At 35.1% G+C, this 18,687-nt stretch overlaps 1 protein-coding gene across 3 annotated transcripts in view; it reads right to left on the bottom strand.

Annotated features, from left to right (window-relative positions):
• The window catches only part of GTPBP10 (GTP binding protein 10), a 28,118-nt gene extending 9,994 nt beyond the window's left edge, over positions 1 to 18,124 (bottom strand). For all 3 annotated transcript variants that reach the window (XR_013162133.1, XM_077126963.1, XM_077126480.1), the window contains exons 1-8: positions 17,979 to 18,124; positions 15,201 to 15,394; positions 12,056 to 12,147; positions 11,517 to 11,661; positions 7,405 to 7,478; positions 5,775 to 5,827; positions 3,132 to 3,239; positions 2,438 to 2,515 (exon numbers count right to left, since the gene is read on the bottom strand). Coding sequence is in view for 2 of the 3 variants with exons in the window: in XM_077126963.1 (XP_076983078.1) it covers positions 2,438 to 2,515; positions 3,132 to 3,239; positions 5,775 to 5,827; positions 7,405 to 7,478; positions 11,517 to 11,661; positions 12,056 to 12,147; positions 15,201 to 15,394; positions 17,979 to 18,011 (777 nt within the window). In the remaining variant the exon portion in view is untranslated. The remainder of the gene's footprint in view (positions 1 to 2,437; positions 2,516 to 3,131; positions 3,240 to 5,774; positions 5,828 to 7,404; positions 7,479 to 11,516; positions 11,662 to 12,055; positions 12,148 to 15,200; positions 15,395 to 17,978) is intronic.
• Positions 18,125 to 18,687: the final 563 nt, after the last annotated feature.

The following is an 18,687-nucleotide window of genomic DNA, read 5'->3' on the forward strand; positions in this document are numbered from 1 at the left end:
TATAAATTCTGCACCAAATAAACATTTTTCCCTTTGGTCTCACAAAGAAGTTGAAGAAAAACCTTTTTTTTTAACCTTAATTTTTAATATTTACTATGACATCTATAAGATTAATAACAGCATTAGGGATATATGTCCATATTGTGTATGTCCAAATTGCTTTCCTATGGCTCTTCATTCTTCAAACATACATACAGCATGGAGTTACATTTGATGAACTTCACTAACTACTAGACTGACCCCTACCACTGACAGAGAAATCAACGTTCTCCTGTTAGCTAAAACAATTCTCTGTAAAACCATTTCTTATCCTTAGCACTAACGACATTTTGGACCAGCTAATTTTTTTTCCAGAGGGACGGTCCTGCACACTGTAGGATATTTACTAGCATCTACTTGGATATTTATTAGCCACTACTCATTTGATACCATTAGCATACCATCAGCTGTGACAACTGAATCTCCAGACATTGCCAAATGTCCTGAGAGGCAAAGTTGCCCATGGTTGCAATTCATTGCTGTAGGAGGATATAATGTGATTGATTCTAAGGTCATTATATTCATTAGAGCTTCACTAATAGAAAACGATTGACTCATCAATCTTTATATACTTCTAGTATATCTGATGATTTCTTGATCTCAATATCATATGCAGTGGTTAAGAGTATCAACACTATCATCAAACAGCTTAAGTTAGAATTGGCTCTACCGCTTATTAGCTTTCTGAACCTGGGCAATTAATATTAACTTCTGTAAACTTCATTTTGAGGAGGAGGTAGGATGGGTAATAATAGTATCTACCTTACAGAGCTTTGTGAAGATTAAAGGAGATAATTCATGTAAAGGGCTTGGTACACTGTAAGCATTCAACAAATGTTAGCTATTATCATCATTAAATATTTATCCTGTTCAAGAATAAAAAAGCATTTCTTGAACAGGATAAATATGGCCCCTTGCCTCATGGAGTTAAGCATATAAGCAATAAATTAGGCATTTATAGTGGTTCAGTGTTGAATGCTTGCCTTTCATGCAGGATACCCGGGTTTGATTCCCAGACCATGCACATACCCCCACCCCCGCAAAACAAAACATAACAAAAAAAAACCTAGGCATTAACAGTTGAGTCTGAGGAGTTGTATGATTCTATGACAGGATAAGCATAGGAGCGCCTTGGCAGCATATACAAAGGGAACCTAATTCAGATTAAAAGGGGCAAGACAGAGTTTCTGAAGAATGAAAATCTAAGTTAAGATCTGAAGAATGAGTATGAGTTAACTAAGCCAACGAGAGGTAGGAAGGACAAACTCCTCCTGGCATAGGAATTAAGAGCTGTTAAATCCTGGAAATGGGAGATATCAGGTTGTATTAGAAAAAGGTAAAAAAAAGTTTGGTATGGTTGGAATGTAGAACGTAATGGGGTATCAAGCATGGACTGATAAGTGATAAAGCTAGACAGCTAGGTGGGGCCCTAACCTTGCCACACCTCATAGACCTTAACCTAAGAGCAATAGGGGACCACTGCAATGTTTTAAGCAGGGAACAGACATCAGCTTGGTTCTTTAAGAAATATCACTCTGGCTGCCATATAAAAATGGACTGGGGAGAAGTGAGATCAGAAGAAGGAATACTAGACAGGAGGGACACAGTATTTCATCTGTAATGAGAAGGGTTAAGTGTAACTGTGGAGGAAGACAAATAGATGGGTTTCAAAGATATGTAGGATATACAACTGATGTATACATGAATGATGTATGTGGTTAGAAAGATGAAACCAAGACCATCACACAGGTTTCTGGTTTAGACAACTCAGGAGAGTTCTGGAGGAAGATGGGAAGAAAAGAAAAATTAATTCATTTTTATACATATGAAGTCTGAGGTGCCCATGGGACATTTAATAAAAAATATCCAATAGCAACGGGCTAAAGTTCAAGCAAAGATCTGGGTTTCAGATACAGATAATGGGAGTTTTTAGTATATTAACCATAACTGAAGCAATGGGACTAGGTGAGATTACACTTTTTTGAAGAATGCTATTTAAAAAAGGGGCAAAGAACAGCCTAAAAAGTCAACTGCAAAATTGCCTAGGAAATAGTTTTAAGCTATGGGACTGTGGTCCATGAAGCCAAGAGCAGAGACTGTTTCAAACAGAAATAGTCACTGACTTAAATGCTTTAGAGTTCATGCAAGAAAAAGTCTGAGAAGTACCTAATAGAGTGTTGTAATCAAGGAGGGCTTTAGAGAGCCCCGTAGTTTGAGGAGTAGGTGGTTATTAAGGAACTGGAGCCAGGAAGTATAAACAATTCTTTACCTAACATCACAGGTTTAAAAAGTAGGGGTGGAATATGTAATTACTTTAATTATTATATATTATTTCCTATAGTCCTACTTGTCTACATATAAAGACAGATGCAGTGACACAGGAAAGCAGAAAACCTACTTTTGTAAGCAGTATTATGGTTTCAAAAGCAGTTCTGTACTGTGTTTGGGTAGAAAGCTGAAATCCAGAAATATCAACCTACAAAAAAGAAAGTGAGAGCAACAGACTTTAATATAAGGGCCATACCTATACATCTCTGCGTTTTGAAATGTTTCAGTTTGTCAATTAAAAAATTTCTCTACTTTGCTCTGTACTCTATACTTCTGTTGATTTTTAATACAATTTCTCTATACTTTATTGATAATTTCAGAAATTCACAGGAATTCTGTAAATTTCAAAAATTCACAAGAAAAATTGATGTGTCACTAATTTATATAAATTACTCTGATAAAATGATAGTCATTAATAAAATGAGAAATTTTATGGATAATTTATGATATAAAGATTCTCATATTTAACTCTAGTACTATCAAAGAAGAAACAGATATTATATAATTTGTATTGTCAGAAATTTAATGAATTAAATCTCAGTAAGAATAGCCAAAGTCACACCTGATGTAGTATATTTAAACAATGCTATCTCTACCCCCATACTGTAAACAAAAATTACCTACTGTACTTGACCTCCACCTGAACAGTTAATAGAATAATACAATACTATTTTATCTATAACTCTTATTAAAGAAATTTTCTAGGAACACTAAAGTGATTTCCACATTTATCTGAACATTAAGTTGGTATGTACATGACTTACAACAAAAAGTAGTTGTCTAGTTCTTTCTATATGCTTGAGGAATTTGTGGCCCATTCCTTTGTTCATATGCGCTCCTTCTATTAGACCTGGAAGATCAGCTACTGATACCTAATACAAAATTAAATGGTTTAATGAAAAAAGAAGTATGAAAACCACAAATACAGTCACATTCAAAATTTTTCATATTTCAAATATAAACAGTTCCTAAATTGTGACTACTACTTCATCTTTGAAAAAGTCATATCTTAATAGCAAAATAAATGTATTAAGAATCAATATCTCCCTCATTGGAGGGCTCCAGGGGGTAGCCCCACCTTGGATGGGTGGAGGCACATCTCCATGGAAACCATTTGGTTAGGGGTTGCTGCCCACAATTGGGTGTGCCATATCTCCATGGAAACGGTCAGGGAGATCCCACCCAGCAGTGTTGAATGGGGACTGGAGAACATGACTTTTCTGGGGTATATGACAGTTTCAACCCAGCACATATAACCCAAGAATAATTGCACAAATTAATGCTAAGAGGCCTGCTGCAAAAGGAGTCAGTCATCCTGTACAATTCTAATCATATAAAGCTAGACAGGAAAACGCTCTATGCTGTGAACAATCAGGACTGAGGGCAATCTAAGAAGTGAAGACAGAAAGGGGCAGGAGGGATCTGGTGATCATACAAGAGTACTCAGTTTAAGAAAAATCATCAAGTTATACATATATGGGCACTTTTCTGTATATTTCAATTAAAAGTGAAAAAAAAGAATGAATATCTTCTGTTATCAGAAATTAAAGACCTATTTTTACTTACTAATCTAACAATTTATGAATTTTAGGGATAAATTTAATACATATTAATCAAATAATTCTCAACAGAATTTCATAAATTATATGGTTCAATATAAACTCCTCATAGTGTCAACTTTTACAATTTGAATTCTTAAAGGTTTATAAGGCTATTAATTTAGTAGGCAGTAAGTATAGCTCTGTACTGTTAAGTTTTAAATATTTTAATTGTTTATTTGGCATTATTGTTGTTCTTTCTGTCCACATTATACCAGGATTACTGACCATTCTTATAAAGTAAAAGTATACAGTGCCCTGGGTGCATGGGTAGTTCAGTGGTTAGAATGCCCGCCTTTCATGCAGGAGACCTGGGTTCGATACCTGGACCATGCACCCCCCCCAAAAAATAAATAAATAATACAGTATCCTTTCTTTCCTTTTGGAGGTGATAAGAATTATTATCCATCATTCTACACTGGTGGCTTTCAAACCTCATGGTGTATCATAATCACCTAGAGAATTTTTAAAAACCAGATGCCTAGGCCCACTCCCAAAGAGATCTGGTTGCAACTGGAACTCAGGCATAATTTTTCATTTATAATTGTTCAGGTTTTTAATTTTTTTTACTGTTATTATTATAAATAAATATGTATCTATTCTGTATTTGGAATTATTCTGTAGGATTATATTCCTATTATTGTCATTCTTAAAGTACCTCAAACAATTCTGATGAACGGTAAGAAATGAGCACCACTGCTTCTGTGTGTATAATGAATTCAGAGTCTTACAAACAAGGTGTGGTTATGTGACAAAGCAGTGTGCACAACAGAGATCTCATGCTATGAGCCTTTCTTCAAAGTTTCTTTATTGATTTCCCTTAATATTAGGTATATATAGTATTTTCTGTTCCTCTAAAAATTATTCTCTCCAGTGATATTATTCTTTATTTATAATTTGTATTTATTATGTAATATTTTATAATTGAGTCTATATACATACTATTCCATTATTATAAATAAATATAAACCTATTATTTCTTTTGAATTATTTATTAGAGTTATATTCCTGTTATCAGATGAAAGGGAATGATCAAGATTATATTTGTTCTTTAATATTGGCAGATTATTCTCTAGAAAGAGTATACCAATTACTTTGATATCAATGCATGAGGAGGTGTACCTATTTTTTCACAGCCCTGTTAATAATGGCTACATTTAATAGCTGTGATCTAAGTTGCTTTAATTATGTTTCTTAATTTATTCATGGTGCTGAACATTTTCTCCAAATGATCACTTCCTAATTTAGTTCCTATGTAAATTTACTCGTTTTATTTGGCTACTTAACACAGATTTAGTTTTTATACATTAAGAATAAGCATTTACTTACATTATATATATTGTTTTACTTTGTCACTTTCATTTTTATTCATTTTTATTCTCTTTTACAGAAGAACTATAGCTCTTCCTTAACAAAGAAAAATAAATTTTAATGGCTAGGTGAAGCTGGACTCTTATTCAAATAAAAGTATTTTTTCCCCCAAAGCAGAAAGTTGTAATAAAATCATTTCTCTGAACTTTGGAAAATGTTTTTAGTAAATGAAAACCAATAATCAGAGATTAAGAAGATAAAGAAATGATGATGTAGCAATAAATTGAATCAATCTTTAGAAGCACAAGTTAACTTTTTACACAATAACTTACTGCGATTGTGCTTGGCAGAAATAATTTGACTATGGTTTCACTTATCAAAAAACAAAATCATGTTTTTCCCCCTAAAACCATAGAAAGAGGCAAATTTTATAAGGTCCAGGTACCAAAAGCAAGTACTTTCATTTCTCAGCAAATGTCTTACTTTAAAAATACCCACCTGTTTGAAATCCTGGTACATAATCTTTCCAAGTTCAGGCTTTAAGGTTGTAACTAAAAAGAAAAATAAATTAAGCTAGACTAATGGCAGGTACTTTGAAATTTTCTTTATCATTATATACAGACTAAACAATATTTCTTTTCTGGAAACAGTTCGATTCAGATTATGTACTCATTTGTTGAAGTAGAAAGTACAATTATCCTCATTATTTATGATGTACTTGGGAAAAGGACAAATAAGATTTTAATAATGTGTATAATATAATTCTATCCTAGTTAGTGGGCTTCAAAGTTTCTTTATTGCACTATAAGAAGAACAGTAAGGGTCTTTCAGGAGCACAGTAAGTCAAAAGATACCTATATTTAAAAACTTCTGAAGGGGAAGGTCAGAATTTAAGTTTACATCACTGAATCTGTGGGTGGAATTTTTCTAGTCCTTTTTCATTCCATCACCTTCAAACTCACCAACCCTATAATAGATTCTTCACTATATATTTTTGCTTCCCCTCTTTTTTTCTTCTCAAAAGTTTACCGTATGATAATAATACATATTGGCCATGTAAATTATAGCAGTCAACCCAAAATTAACTCTACTTCAACAGACTCCAATTTTAGAATGGCTTTTTTATTTTCTAGGTTAATGTCATTCCATGTCTTTTTGTTTACTGACAGCAGAGATCCTATCATATTCATTCACTGTTAGTCTAAGCTTCCATTTTATCTCATCGAACTAGTACAAAAGCCTGATCTTCACAGATCCATTTATGTCCCATTCGATCCATTTTCTGTATTTATACGTAGAAATGTTTTTGAAAAGCAAATCTAAAAATTTATCCCTTGCTTTAAAGTGTCCAACTATTCTTAAGAAATAAAGGTTAAATAAGGCCTACAAGCCTATTTGACATGGTCTCTACTCTTATCTCCAGCCTCATTCTGACTCGCTCTTTCCCTTACTCTGTGTTTTCTAGACATACAAGTCCCACCCTCCCACAACAGAATCTTTATGTATCTGTTACTCCCTCCGGCTAAAAGACCCTACACTGCCATTGCCTTTTACTAATCAACTATAGTCATTCATCACATCTCAGCCCTAGCATCAAACTTCTTCAAGTTAATCTAATGTAGCCACCCACCTGCTTTTATACAACCATTATATTCATTATAAGTGATACATATATCACTAATGAATATAAACATTCCTTTATATTCATTAGTGATTTACATGCATCACCCCTACACTAGTTTGTAAACTCAATGAAAGTTACAACAATATCCATTTTTGTTTCCCAGTCCTTGTAACCTCATTGGTTCCTATATAAATATTTGCTAAATGAATGAAGGAATTCATCTCTGAATTCCTAGTTTTTATCACAGTGCTTGATACAAGGTACTCATAAAAAGTCAAATGGTTATGGAGCAGAGAAATAAACACAGTAAATGTCTAACAAATACAAGAAACTTTGCTAAGGGCTACAAAAGTTTCAAAGATTAATGGGAAATGTATGATATCCTATCTGCAAAGAGTTCTCAAACTAAGGCTACAGACCTGTCATTTTATTCCATGCTCGGTAAAAGATTAGTCTTTAAATGTTTATCTCCACACATTAAAAAAAAAAACAAATTATACTTACAGGCATAATCTGCAATCACAGGTTTTGCATGAGAAATCTGACTTAGTAAAGAGGATTTTCCAGCATTTGGAAATCTGAAATAAGAAAAAGTTAGAAATTAAAACAAATATCACTATCATTAATATTTGCTTACCTTTGAATTTTTAACAATTTAAGACACTGACCTTTTGAATATCTGTGTCATTAAAAGCAAAATACAAATTAAAAATATTGAAAACCTTGAGGAACAAAATATACTTATAATAAAGATAAATTCATGATGTAAACTGAAGATGTTTTAATAATGAGAGAGTAAAGCAAATGTGATCTAATTATATTAAAAAACAACTTGGAAATCACAGAAAAATAGAAATTAAACTGCAATTTCACTATTTCTAGGTGAACACTAGTACAAGATTACTTATGTAGTATTATAAGTAGCTTTTTTCTTTTTAAACATTTTTTGGGGGGACATGTTCAAATATATATAAAAGCAGATCAGAGTAATAAATCCTGTTCTAGTTTGCTAGCTGCCGGAATGCAACACACCAGAGACGGATTGGCTTTTAATAAAAGGGGATTTATTTTGCTGGTTCTTCAGAGAAAAGGCAACTAACTTTCCACTGAGGTTCTTTCTTACGTGGAAGGCACAAGATGGTCTCTGCTGGTCTTCTCTCCAGGCCCCTGGGTTCCAACAACTTTCCCTGGGGTGACTTCTTTCTGCATCTCCAAAGGCCTGGGCTGAGTTGCTGGTGCTGAGATGAGGAATGCCGAGCTGCTTGGCTGTGCTACATTGCATTCTTTCATTTAAGCACCAGCCAATTAAATCAAACATCACTCATTGCAGCAGACACGCCTCCTAGCTGACTGCAGATTAATTGGCAACAGATGAGGTTCACGTACCGTTGGCTTATGTCCACAGCAACAAGACTAGGTATGCTCACCTGGCCAAGTTGACAACTGACTCTAACTAACACATGTCCACCCCTTGTCAACTTGGCGACTTCAAGCATCACCTTACACAGATGTAAAAAATTCTCTTGCTTTGGACCTGTGAATCTCAAAACAAGTCCAGTGCCAATAAGCAAAGGAGGATATTCACAGGATATAGACTGTCATTTCCATAGGGAGAAATTGGAAGAAACACAGATGTAAAACCTGCAGGGCAAGTGCCTTGGGATCTCAAAGTCTGAAAGTCACTTATCCTTCGGCTTTAGAAAGTGGCAGTCCCACCCCTTCCAAGGGCCTATGCAGTGGCCTGTCTCTTTCCAAATCAACCTCGGGGAACATTGAGGAGACCACCTCTGGGCTCCACTCTCTTCAGGCATCAGGGCCACCCCTGGGCTCTCTGCCATTTCTGGGGCACACGCTCAACCCCTCCACATGGTGGCAGCCAGGCTCTCCCAGTCCCCCAAGGAGCTTGCTACGCCTTTTCCAAGGCCCGAGGCTACACAACTCTTCCACTGCAATGAGAGCGGAGACATCCTCGCCCTTCAGGGTAAACTCACCCTCTCCATATATATGGGTGGGTCCACTCTCCTGGCTGAGGTTTCTTGGCTTCAGACCCGAGCTTCCATGGTTCTTACTCTGCAAACTCCAATTTTTCCCTTTATATGTCCTCCTTTGCCAAGATTGGCAGTGGTTCCATTTACACCAATAGTCTCTTCAAGCCCTCCAGGACTTCTCCATCATTCTCTTCACGGTTCCTCCAAAATCTTACCTTTAGCCATCCAAAAACTGTTCCAACATATCTGGTATTTGCAAACCGCAGCAGCACCCCACTCTACGGTACCAAATCTGTTCTAATTTGCTAGCTGCTGGAATGCAACACACCAGAGACGGATTGGCTTTTAATAAAAGGGGATTTATTTTGTTGGTTCTTCAGAGGAAAGGTAGTTAACTTTCCACTGAGGTTCTTTCTTACGTGGAAGGCACAAGATGGTCTCTGCTGGTCTTCTCTCCAGGCCCCTGGGTTCCGACACCTTTCCCTGGGGTGACTTCTTTCTGCATCTCCAAAGGCCTGGGCTGAGCTGCTGGTGCTGAGATGAGGAATGCCAAGTTGCTTGGCTGTGCTAAATTGCGTTCTCTCATTTAAGCACCAGCCAATTAAGTCAAATGTCACTCACTGCAGCAGACAAGCCTCCTAGCTGACTGCAGATGTAATTGGCAACAGATGAGGTTCAGGTACCGTTGGCTTATGTCCACAGCAACAAGACTAGGTATGCTCACCTGGCCAAGTTGACAACTGACTCTAACTAACACAAATCCCATTTAGTCATCACATAGCTTTAACAATTCATTCCCAATACTTTTTTTAAAAGTTCGTCTGAATAGGTATCCAAATAAGGTTCATGTTTTATGAATCGTTGATACGTTTCTTTTGGTATAGATTCCCCTCATCTTGTGTCTCCTTCACAATTATGATTTTTTTAAGAACCTGGGTTATTTGTCCTGTAGATCCCAATTTGGATATTTGCTACTGGCATCTCCATGGGGCTAACACATTCCTTTCCCCTGTATTTTCTATAAATTGCTAATTAGATGTAAAGTCTTCATCAGATCCAGGCTTGAATTTTTGTTTTTAAAGACTACTATATAAGTGGTTGACCTGCTTTTTAAACTGGGTAATACAAGCTGAATACCTTTCAAGGGTGAACTATAATTTACTTAACTAATTTCCTATTGTGAGACAGTTAGGTTGCCTCTAATTTTTCATTGGTATAACACTGTATAAAATCTGTGTAAAGCCAAAAAGACAAAGTTAACAGTTACATCTGAGTGGTGGGATTACATTTATGCTTTTCTTTTTATAAGTGTTTATTATTTATATAACTTTTTCCTAAAAAAAATTTAAACACTGTGATTACTATCCTTGAATTTCTGAACACATCTTTAATATTTTCTTGGGATAAATTTCTAGATGAGGAAATATAGGACTAAAATATATGTTCATTTTAAAGGCTTTTGATTTTATTGTTAAATTTCTCTCAAGAAAGGCCCACCATGTGAAAATACAAAGAATGAGGGATTTTTTAAAAGATGATTTTATAAATCACATTCAGATATTTTTATTATATTGTCCAACAAAGATTACTGAGCCCCAATTTTATGTCAAAAATTGTATTAGGCACTAGAAATACAGTGATCTATAAGATATAAATGATCCTTGCCTTCACAGAGTTTTAATTCATATTTGAAAATGCACTTCTTTCAAAAACTCTACTACATGTTTATTTGGAATAATAGTGTAATATTTGGCAAATAATGGTTTGGAAATCTATTAAAATGTATAAACCCCACAATGGGGCTCTTTTAACACTTTTCTTCATTAAAAAAAGTTTCTGTAGTGAACTTAACATAACAAATTTCTTGATGATTCATTTTCCCTGAAACATACATTATTTTCTCAGATTTTGTTATACTCAGGCTTTTGAAGCTCTTTGAAAAGCAAACTACATAGCTTTCACTAGCTGGACTTTGTGTATGTGTGTTGCAGGATGAAAGACTGGAAGCTAGAGAAAGAGGACAACATTGTGAGGTCTCAGGATGCAGAACAGTTCTAAGATCTAAGTTCTAATAGAACTAAGATCTTAAGCAGAGGCATGAAGGATAGGCAAACAGTCACAGCAAGATTCAAATTGTCTTGCAGTAGTGTATAAGTCTGATGTTTTGAGATTGTATGTTTTTTAGCCATTTGAGTAATGATACCTCAAAATTTCTATTAAGATTTGTACATATATCTCAACCATTTTTTTCCTTTTTTTCACTTCCTTCCGTGCATTTTTAAAAATATGAGTTGCTTGTATTTCTAATTCTGTTACTTACTATTTAGTAACATTCTTTTACCATGTAATACTGTATTTGATTGATTTTTCTTTCTTTACTCATTTTCTTAACATTCCCACAGATCTACTCAATTGCTCTGATCTTCCTTTTATAACTAAATATTAATTATGAAACTAAATATGTTGGCAATATGAAAATAACCCTATTTAGCAGCATACTTTCAAAGTATGTATGTAATACATAAATCCCATAAACAAATAATCCTGGCCCCAAATTATCATTTACATTTCTTTCCTATTCATGTGTTCTTCTCTTTGAAAGTATAATAACATATAAATGATACTTACCCCACTAGGCCTATGTCAGCTATAAGTTTTAGATCAAGGTGAATTATTCGTTTCTGGCCTTTCAATGGTAAGAAATTTGTAAGTAATCTGCCACCAAGACCTCCTTCAGCCACCAAAATTCTTTCTTTCTCTTTATTGAGTTCTCCTTAAAAGAGGGGGTGGGGGGGAATACTTAGATTATTAAGTAGAGCTTATTAATAACCTCGTATTTTTCTTTCAAAAATATATGTAAGAATTTCGAATCTGCAAATTTATAGGGCTAAGAAGTAGGATTAAGTTTCTATTAAAAGCGCAACCCTGGAAAAACACTTTTGTAAGGAGCTGAAGAGAGACTTACATATTTTAGAGCCAAGTAATTATTCTTTAATCTTTAAAACAATCTTAGTCAATTTGATCAACTTTTATATAAAGTTAATTTATAAATGAAATTGCTGTCAAAATTTTTTTCCTGAAGCTCAGAGAAGCTATTCCTCCCAATTCCCTAAATGGTTTTAGAAAATATGCACATTTTTATAACGTCAGAAGCCATATGCACTCACCTATAATTTTACCATTTTCATCAGTTACAGAAATACCAACAGGTACAGGTATTTCACAATCTTTTCCTTTGGAGCCTTTCAATGCACTAACCCTACAAGAAAATAAGGCTAAATAAATATATGGAAAACCCAGTTAATTAAATGGTTCATGCTTTAAGCAAATATAATGGTTGTAAAGATGACTAGCAGCAAACCCGTCTGGCTAAAGCAGATGTTAAATGTCCAAACATTCAATATCTAATTATATATTTATATTTCAGATTGCTAGATTCCCCCCAAAAATGGTATTAAGTAACAATTTAAGTTACCAAGCTAACCACCAAAAGTTGTTTTAACACTAATGAACTAAAATATTGTACATCTGAAGTGATCATTATTGAAATACAAATTAATAGAAAAAAGAGAAAATCTATTGAATAAAAGTATTTTAAAAATGGATCTCAAATGAGAGTACTTTCTTTATAGGAGGCTCAATTGGCTACTCTCAAACTGTTTATGAGATAATAATTAGTACAAACTTCCTGGAAGCAATACCTAAAGTGTCTGAGGAAAAAAGATGCACACCCTTTAACTTAGGAATTTCACTTCTGGGAATATATCCTAAAAAAATGATTGGACAAGTACGTTAAATAATATATACATAAGGATGTACACTGTATTGTGGCTATAATAGTAAAAATTCAACAATAACTTAGTTAAATGATAAAATAAATTATGTAATTTCTAATACCATAATACTGTGCAGCATTTTGAACTATTTTCTGACATGGAAAGAAATGTTAAGTAGAAAAAGCAGGTTGCAGGTGTGAGGGAGAAAAAAACTAATGTTAACTTGGGTATCTATCAAGTGCCAAATACAAGTGCCAAATACCTCACAAGGGAATAAAATGGTGATCTAAAACTAACACGTTCCCTACCCTCATGGAGCTTACACTTTAGTAGAAGAGCAAATGTTAATTAAATTCATTTTTTAAAAAATGGAAAATTTTAGCTGTATCAAGTCTTACAAATGAAACCCTACAATGTTAGGTCTGGATGGGAGTTTTTACTCTGATCAGGAAAGTCAGGTAAGGTTTAAGGAACTGATGCTTACACTTAAATCTGAAGGATGAATAAGAGTTAGCTGTGTAAAGGGGAAGAAAATGCATTGCAAGAGAGAAAGCAGCATGAACAAAAGCCCTGTACTAGAAGCAAATAGCAGTTTATGAAACTAAAAAGACTGAAATGCACAGAACACAGAATGTGCAGGGAGATAAGACTAGAAAGATAGGAAGAGGCCCTACTTAATCCAGAGTTTCATTATTCCTGAAATACTGCAATACTTTCCAATCTGGTGACCTATCTCAGTCTCCATCATCACCTCCTATTCATTCTTTATTCAATTATCACTAGGGTGATTTTTCTAAAACACAAATTAATGTCACTTGCCCATTTAAAATCCTTTGATGGTTCCCAAACCCTTTAAAATAATATTCAAACTCTTTTATAGGACATATTAGGCCCTCCATGTTCTAGACTACCATAACTTTATTTTACAACATGCCAAAACTCATATCTGGGCTATGCCATAATTAACTATTACTGCACCTAACAGCTTGTTCCCTCCTAATCCAGTCCTTTTATAAACACTGTCTTCTTTCCTAAAGCACCCTTTCCTGCTTTGCTTTTCTGGCAAAGTCTCTAAAGACCCAGTTTAAGCACCTCTTCCAAAATATATGTAATGGAATGAGATTTTAATTTCAAAGATGTAATAATGTCTACTAAAAATCAGAATGCTTTTGTTCATTATGAAATTATCTCCCAGTAAACTGGTTAAAGCTTTACATAAAAATGACCAAATACCATTTCAGTTTTTAAAAAGCTGTTTCCAAGGCTCTCTTGAAATTTAAGTGATAAATGTTTTTAATATAAAAATAACATTTAATTAAAAATTCACCAGTAATTAAAAAAAAAGAATGAAAAATAAGTCTTGCCTCTACTACATTCTAAGAAAGGCAACACATAACCCCGATAAAAGAAAAGTTCTCTTTCAATCTATCTTAACATTTAGGTCTTCTCCCTTGTTTATGTACCACTTAAACGAACATTGAGTAAGCCTGGAATTACAACAATCTTACTTTTCAAAATAAATTATAAGATGATAACAATTTTATTCTACAATGTAAACAACTGTTCTTTCCCATCTTTAACATCAAAGTAGTACAATAACTTTACAAACTCAAAGCATTAATTACTAAAATTCTAACAAATATGATTGACTTTAAAAACTTGTCCTAAACATGCTTTCAGTCAAGCTATTTATAAAACAAAAATATCCAAAAGAAATTTAAAGGATTCTTTTACAGTGAAGATGCTGCTGGATATTTTCAGCAGGACAATTTTTTGTTGTTGGGACCAGACCTCATTCTGCATTACGAGGGTGTTTAGCATCCAAGCCTTCTATTCCTTACCTACACCCATCCCCCCAACTAAATTCCATTCCACTCTCTAGAACTGTGCCAACTAAATATACCCAAACATTCTCTTGGGAAGGGGAAAGAAGAGGCAAAAGTCAAACCTTTATACCAAAATCTCCTAAGAAATAACAGTGGATTGAGAAAGGCCTGTAAACTGATGGAAGCTTTAAGAATTTTTTTTTTCATTTTCTTTATAATGAAAGAATAAAACCTCATATTTTGAGGCCAGCATAATATGTTCTTTTGAAAATAACAAACATTGACAAAAAATAAAAAGGAAGATTTTTTTTTTTATCATCGAGAGAAGACTAAAACAAAAGAAAAAGGAAAATATACAAAAAAAGTGTCAGTGAAACAGGCTCTAAACTTGAAACATGACCCGAGAGATTCTGGCTGAACTAATGGTGATGGGGGGAATGTTTCCAAAAGACTGTCAAAAATAATTTTAGAAGGAAAGAGTGGGGATTTAGATAGTTTTTTTTTTGTTTCTATAGAAGTAAAAAAGAAAACAAACACTGGGAGCAGAAAAGAATAAAACATTTAAAAGTGCTATTATATTCCTTAGTACTGGCCTTTGATCTTTATTAGAGTTAAGACAAACAGTTATCTTATTTTGTAAATTTTGGGGGGAGGGGTTTCTTCTAGGAGGAAGTGATTTTATAAATCAAAGTTATTTAGTGAATACTTACCGACTATCTATTCCTCCTCCAGCCACAAACCGTTTTTGAGGATATCTGTCTTTAAGTTGTTTTAAAGTCATTTTTTTTTCAGCTACAACCCAGACATCACCACCTTTTCCACCTTCTCCACCTAATCGAGGATAACCCATTCCACCACTTCCTCCCTTAGTGAAGAGTCTGAGGTTATCAATGAAGTTTCCATACTTAAAAAAAAAAGAGAGAATGTTTGTATACCAAATGTCCTTAATAACGTAGAACTCCTTTCTTGTTTTTGCCACTAAAATGTCTAAAAACAAAAAAAGCAGTGGCATCTATATGCCAATTATAGCCTTCTCAGGTCACCTCCTATCTGACCTCCTTTTCCCCTTTGCTTACTTCTCTAAAAGGACTTAAAGAAAACAAAACAAAACAAAACAAAAAAAGTTATCAGTAGTTGTCCCATAAATCCTCAGGGCCTCTAACCTTGGCACCTTGGCACTCTTTTCAATCTAGACTTTCTCTGCAGGGTGATACCATCCTTTACCATGTCTGTACCAATTACCCATGAGAAATTTTCTATGTCCAGTCTGTTGGATATTTCTACCAGGATATAAGCTTCTTAGTAGTCAGAAGCAACTAAGAACAAGATTTGTATCTAATTTGTATTTGAAACTGCTAAGTACGTATCTTGTTCATAGGTATTAGTTGAATGGATAATAGTTAACCCCTAATATGACATCATGATAAAATCAAAGTTATCGCTGGCAAAATTTGTTTCTCCAATGTTTTCTCAAATAATGAAACCATAGTTTATCTATTCATTGAAACGACACAAATGGGAATCTTTCAGACAACATCCTGTTCTTTTCCAAATACTGCTAACAATTTTCTTTCTTGTACCACTACTCTAGTGCCTTTACGATCACATTAGCTCTTAACTGGTCTTTCAGTCTTTAGTTATTGCTTTCTCAATCCATTTTCTACCTTGTCTATTTTTCTGAATCACATTTCTCCCCTACTTGAGAACCATCCATGGTTTTTGTTTGTTTGTTTTTTTTTTACTGGTTGTGAACTAAAGTCTAAAATTCTTAGTAATATTCAAAGTCTTTAACCCATTCCTCCAGTTCCGTTTTCCTTCATTTCACTCCTTCCTATCTTCTCTTCCTCTCTATCCTCTGTACATGTGGCTCATGATTTTCCTTCTACATAGGATGCCATTTGTACTTTTCTATCATAAACTGACCTCAGTATCATATTTTCTGTGATATCTTCCTGAATTCCTCTAGTCAACGCTTATCACTGACTTCACTGAGATCAGTCAGCAATTTGATATCTCTATTAGTACACCTTTCAAAATATTATATTGTATTTAGTTGTTTACTTCTGTTTCTCTCACTAAATTGGGAACTTCTTATAAGTAAAGATCTTGTATATTAATCACCAATCAAATTCCCTTAAGAGTAATTTCTTAAATTCATAATCTTCATGTCTTTAGTCATTTAGGATAGTTGTATCAAAAACATCTGGGAACTCTTCTCCAAAATACATATACCTAACTGATCATTCTGATATGCTTTGAACAAGGAGATGAGGATAAGACAAGCAAGCATATCTAGAAAAAAGTTCTCTTAGTGAATCTGATACATTCTAGATGTGATTGAGGTGGATGTAAGTGAAGCAAAAGTAGTCTTTAATAATTAATCCACCAACACTGCAGTTTTTTTCTTTCTTTTCTTCTTCTTCTTTTTTTTTTTTGGTATGCTGTATGGCAGGGGTCACATTTCATTATTTTTCCATATGAGTATCCCGTTACTACAGCACCATTTGTTGAATTTTTGTTTTTTCTTTCTTTCTTTGCTTGGTTTGTTTTGGGGAAGTGCATGGGCGTGGAACTGAACCCCGGTCTCCCGCATGGCAGGGGAGAATTCTACCACTGAACTACCCTTGCACCCCCCAGGTGTTTCTTTTACGGTTGAAGGATTAGTTACCTCATATGCCCAAGTCCTCCTTTCAAAGTCTCTCTTTTGTGGAGTATACATGGTTAAAGTATAATTTCACTCAGAAATATTACTAACCATGCCTTTTCCTCTGATAAGAAAGCTCTTGTTTTAAAAGTTCAGTTCAATGTTTTGACACCAGGTTCGTCAGATGCAGAGGCTTAAAACTTTACTTAAAAGGAGTAGCTCAGACTTGTTAATGCTGAGGCACTGGCCAAAATGATGCCGGAAGGTTTTCAAAAAGCATGACTGGTCATACTTTTCTAAAGGGTTGTTTCTGTTGTCGTTTTTTAAAGATTTGAAACAGTTTTACAGACGCGATTCTAAAGTTGGTACTGCATAAAAACTGACCTAAAGTTCCTACAAGGAAAGCCAAATACACATTTTCTCGTACTAACGAAAAGTGTTCTTTAGAAAGACCTTAAAAAACAATGCACTCGAGAAAAAAAAATTGGATAAGAACAGCTACGAATAATACTTAAAAGGCAAAAACACACTCTTTGGGCCCAAAGAAAGTCATCTATATAAAACATCTATACCGAATTGCGTGTCTAAACGGCAGGCAGGTACCGCTGCTCCTCATCTCTTGTGCATAAAATTCCCCCCGGGAACCTCAAACCCTGTCCCCAAACACCCTTCTCACGCCTTACAGGGAGGGCCCGACTCCGGAAGGGCGGAGAGGAGAGAGCTTCTGTAAAACCAGGCAGGAAAGAGGCCCCAGCAGGGAAAGAGTGGTGAGGTAGGAAAGCGGAAAAGAAACAGTCCTCGGGTGGGTGTAGGGGTACCAGGCAAGAGAGCACCAGGCACGCACCTTTCTGAACAGCGGACAACTGCAGCGCACCATGAGTGCTCTAAGCCACGGTTCCCTCCTATGGAAGCTCTGGGAACCGAGGGACCGCGCAGCCTTTTGCACGTCACTGCCGGCCACTGAGGCGGAATTGCCCTCGCACCGGCCGCTGGGGCTGGCGCATGCGCTGTATGGCGTGTTTCCGCAAAGACGGGTTACTTGACGCTGCGCAGCGCGCCGCTAGCGGGAAACGCAGCGCAGCTTCTCTCTAGTGCGGGATGGCGGGAGAGTGAGACACTGAGAAAGCATTGGGTGCAGGATGGATACCTCAGGAATTAACATTTTAAATTGAATGCCCTGGAGACTAAGCTGCTTTGGAGGAATTTTATGTTAATTGAGGAAATGGTGAAGCAGAGTGGAAAATAAACCTCAGACAATAAGACCTACTGCATAATAGACGAGAAACTCAACTTGGAAAGAGAAGCCCGAAAAGACAGTTTGTTGTTAGTTCACTGATCAGCTGAGTAGTCGTCAGCAAAAGCTTTAGGAAACAATACGTTTAAATGGCAAAAAAAAAAGAAGGTATTATTGAAAATAATGTTAGGATCTGAGAATCATAAAAAGAATCTCATTGTATGCAGTGCAAAAGGAAACCTGGAATTGGTTAGACAAATGTCTTTTTCCAACTTTCATTTGGGCTGCGCCTTTGTGAGAATTAGAGGTTACCGTTCTT

The sequence above is a fragment of the Tamandua tetradactyla genome, chromosome 1 (genome assembly GCF_023851605.1).
Source record: "Tamandua tetradactyla isolate mTamTet1 chromosome 1, mTamTet1.pri, whole genome shotgun sequence".
Classification (NCBI taxonomy): Eukaryota; Metazoa; Chordata; class Mammalia; order Pilosa; family Myrmecophagidae; genus Tamandua; species Tamandua tetradactyla.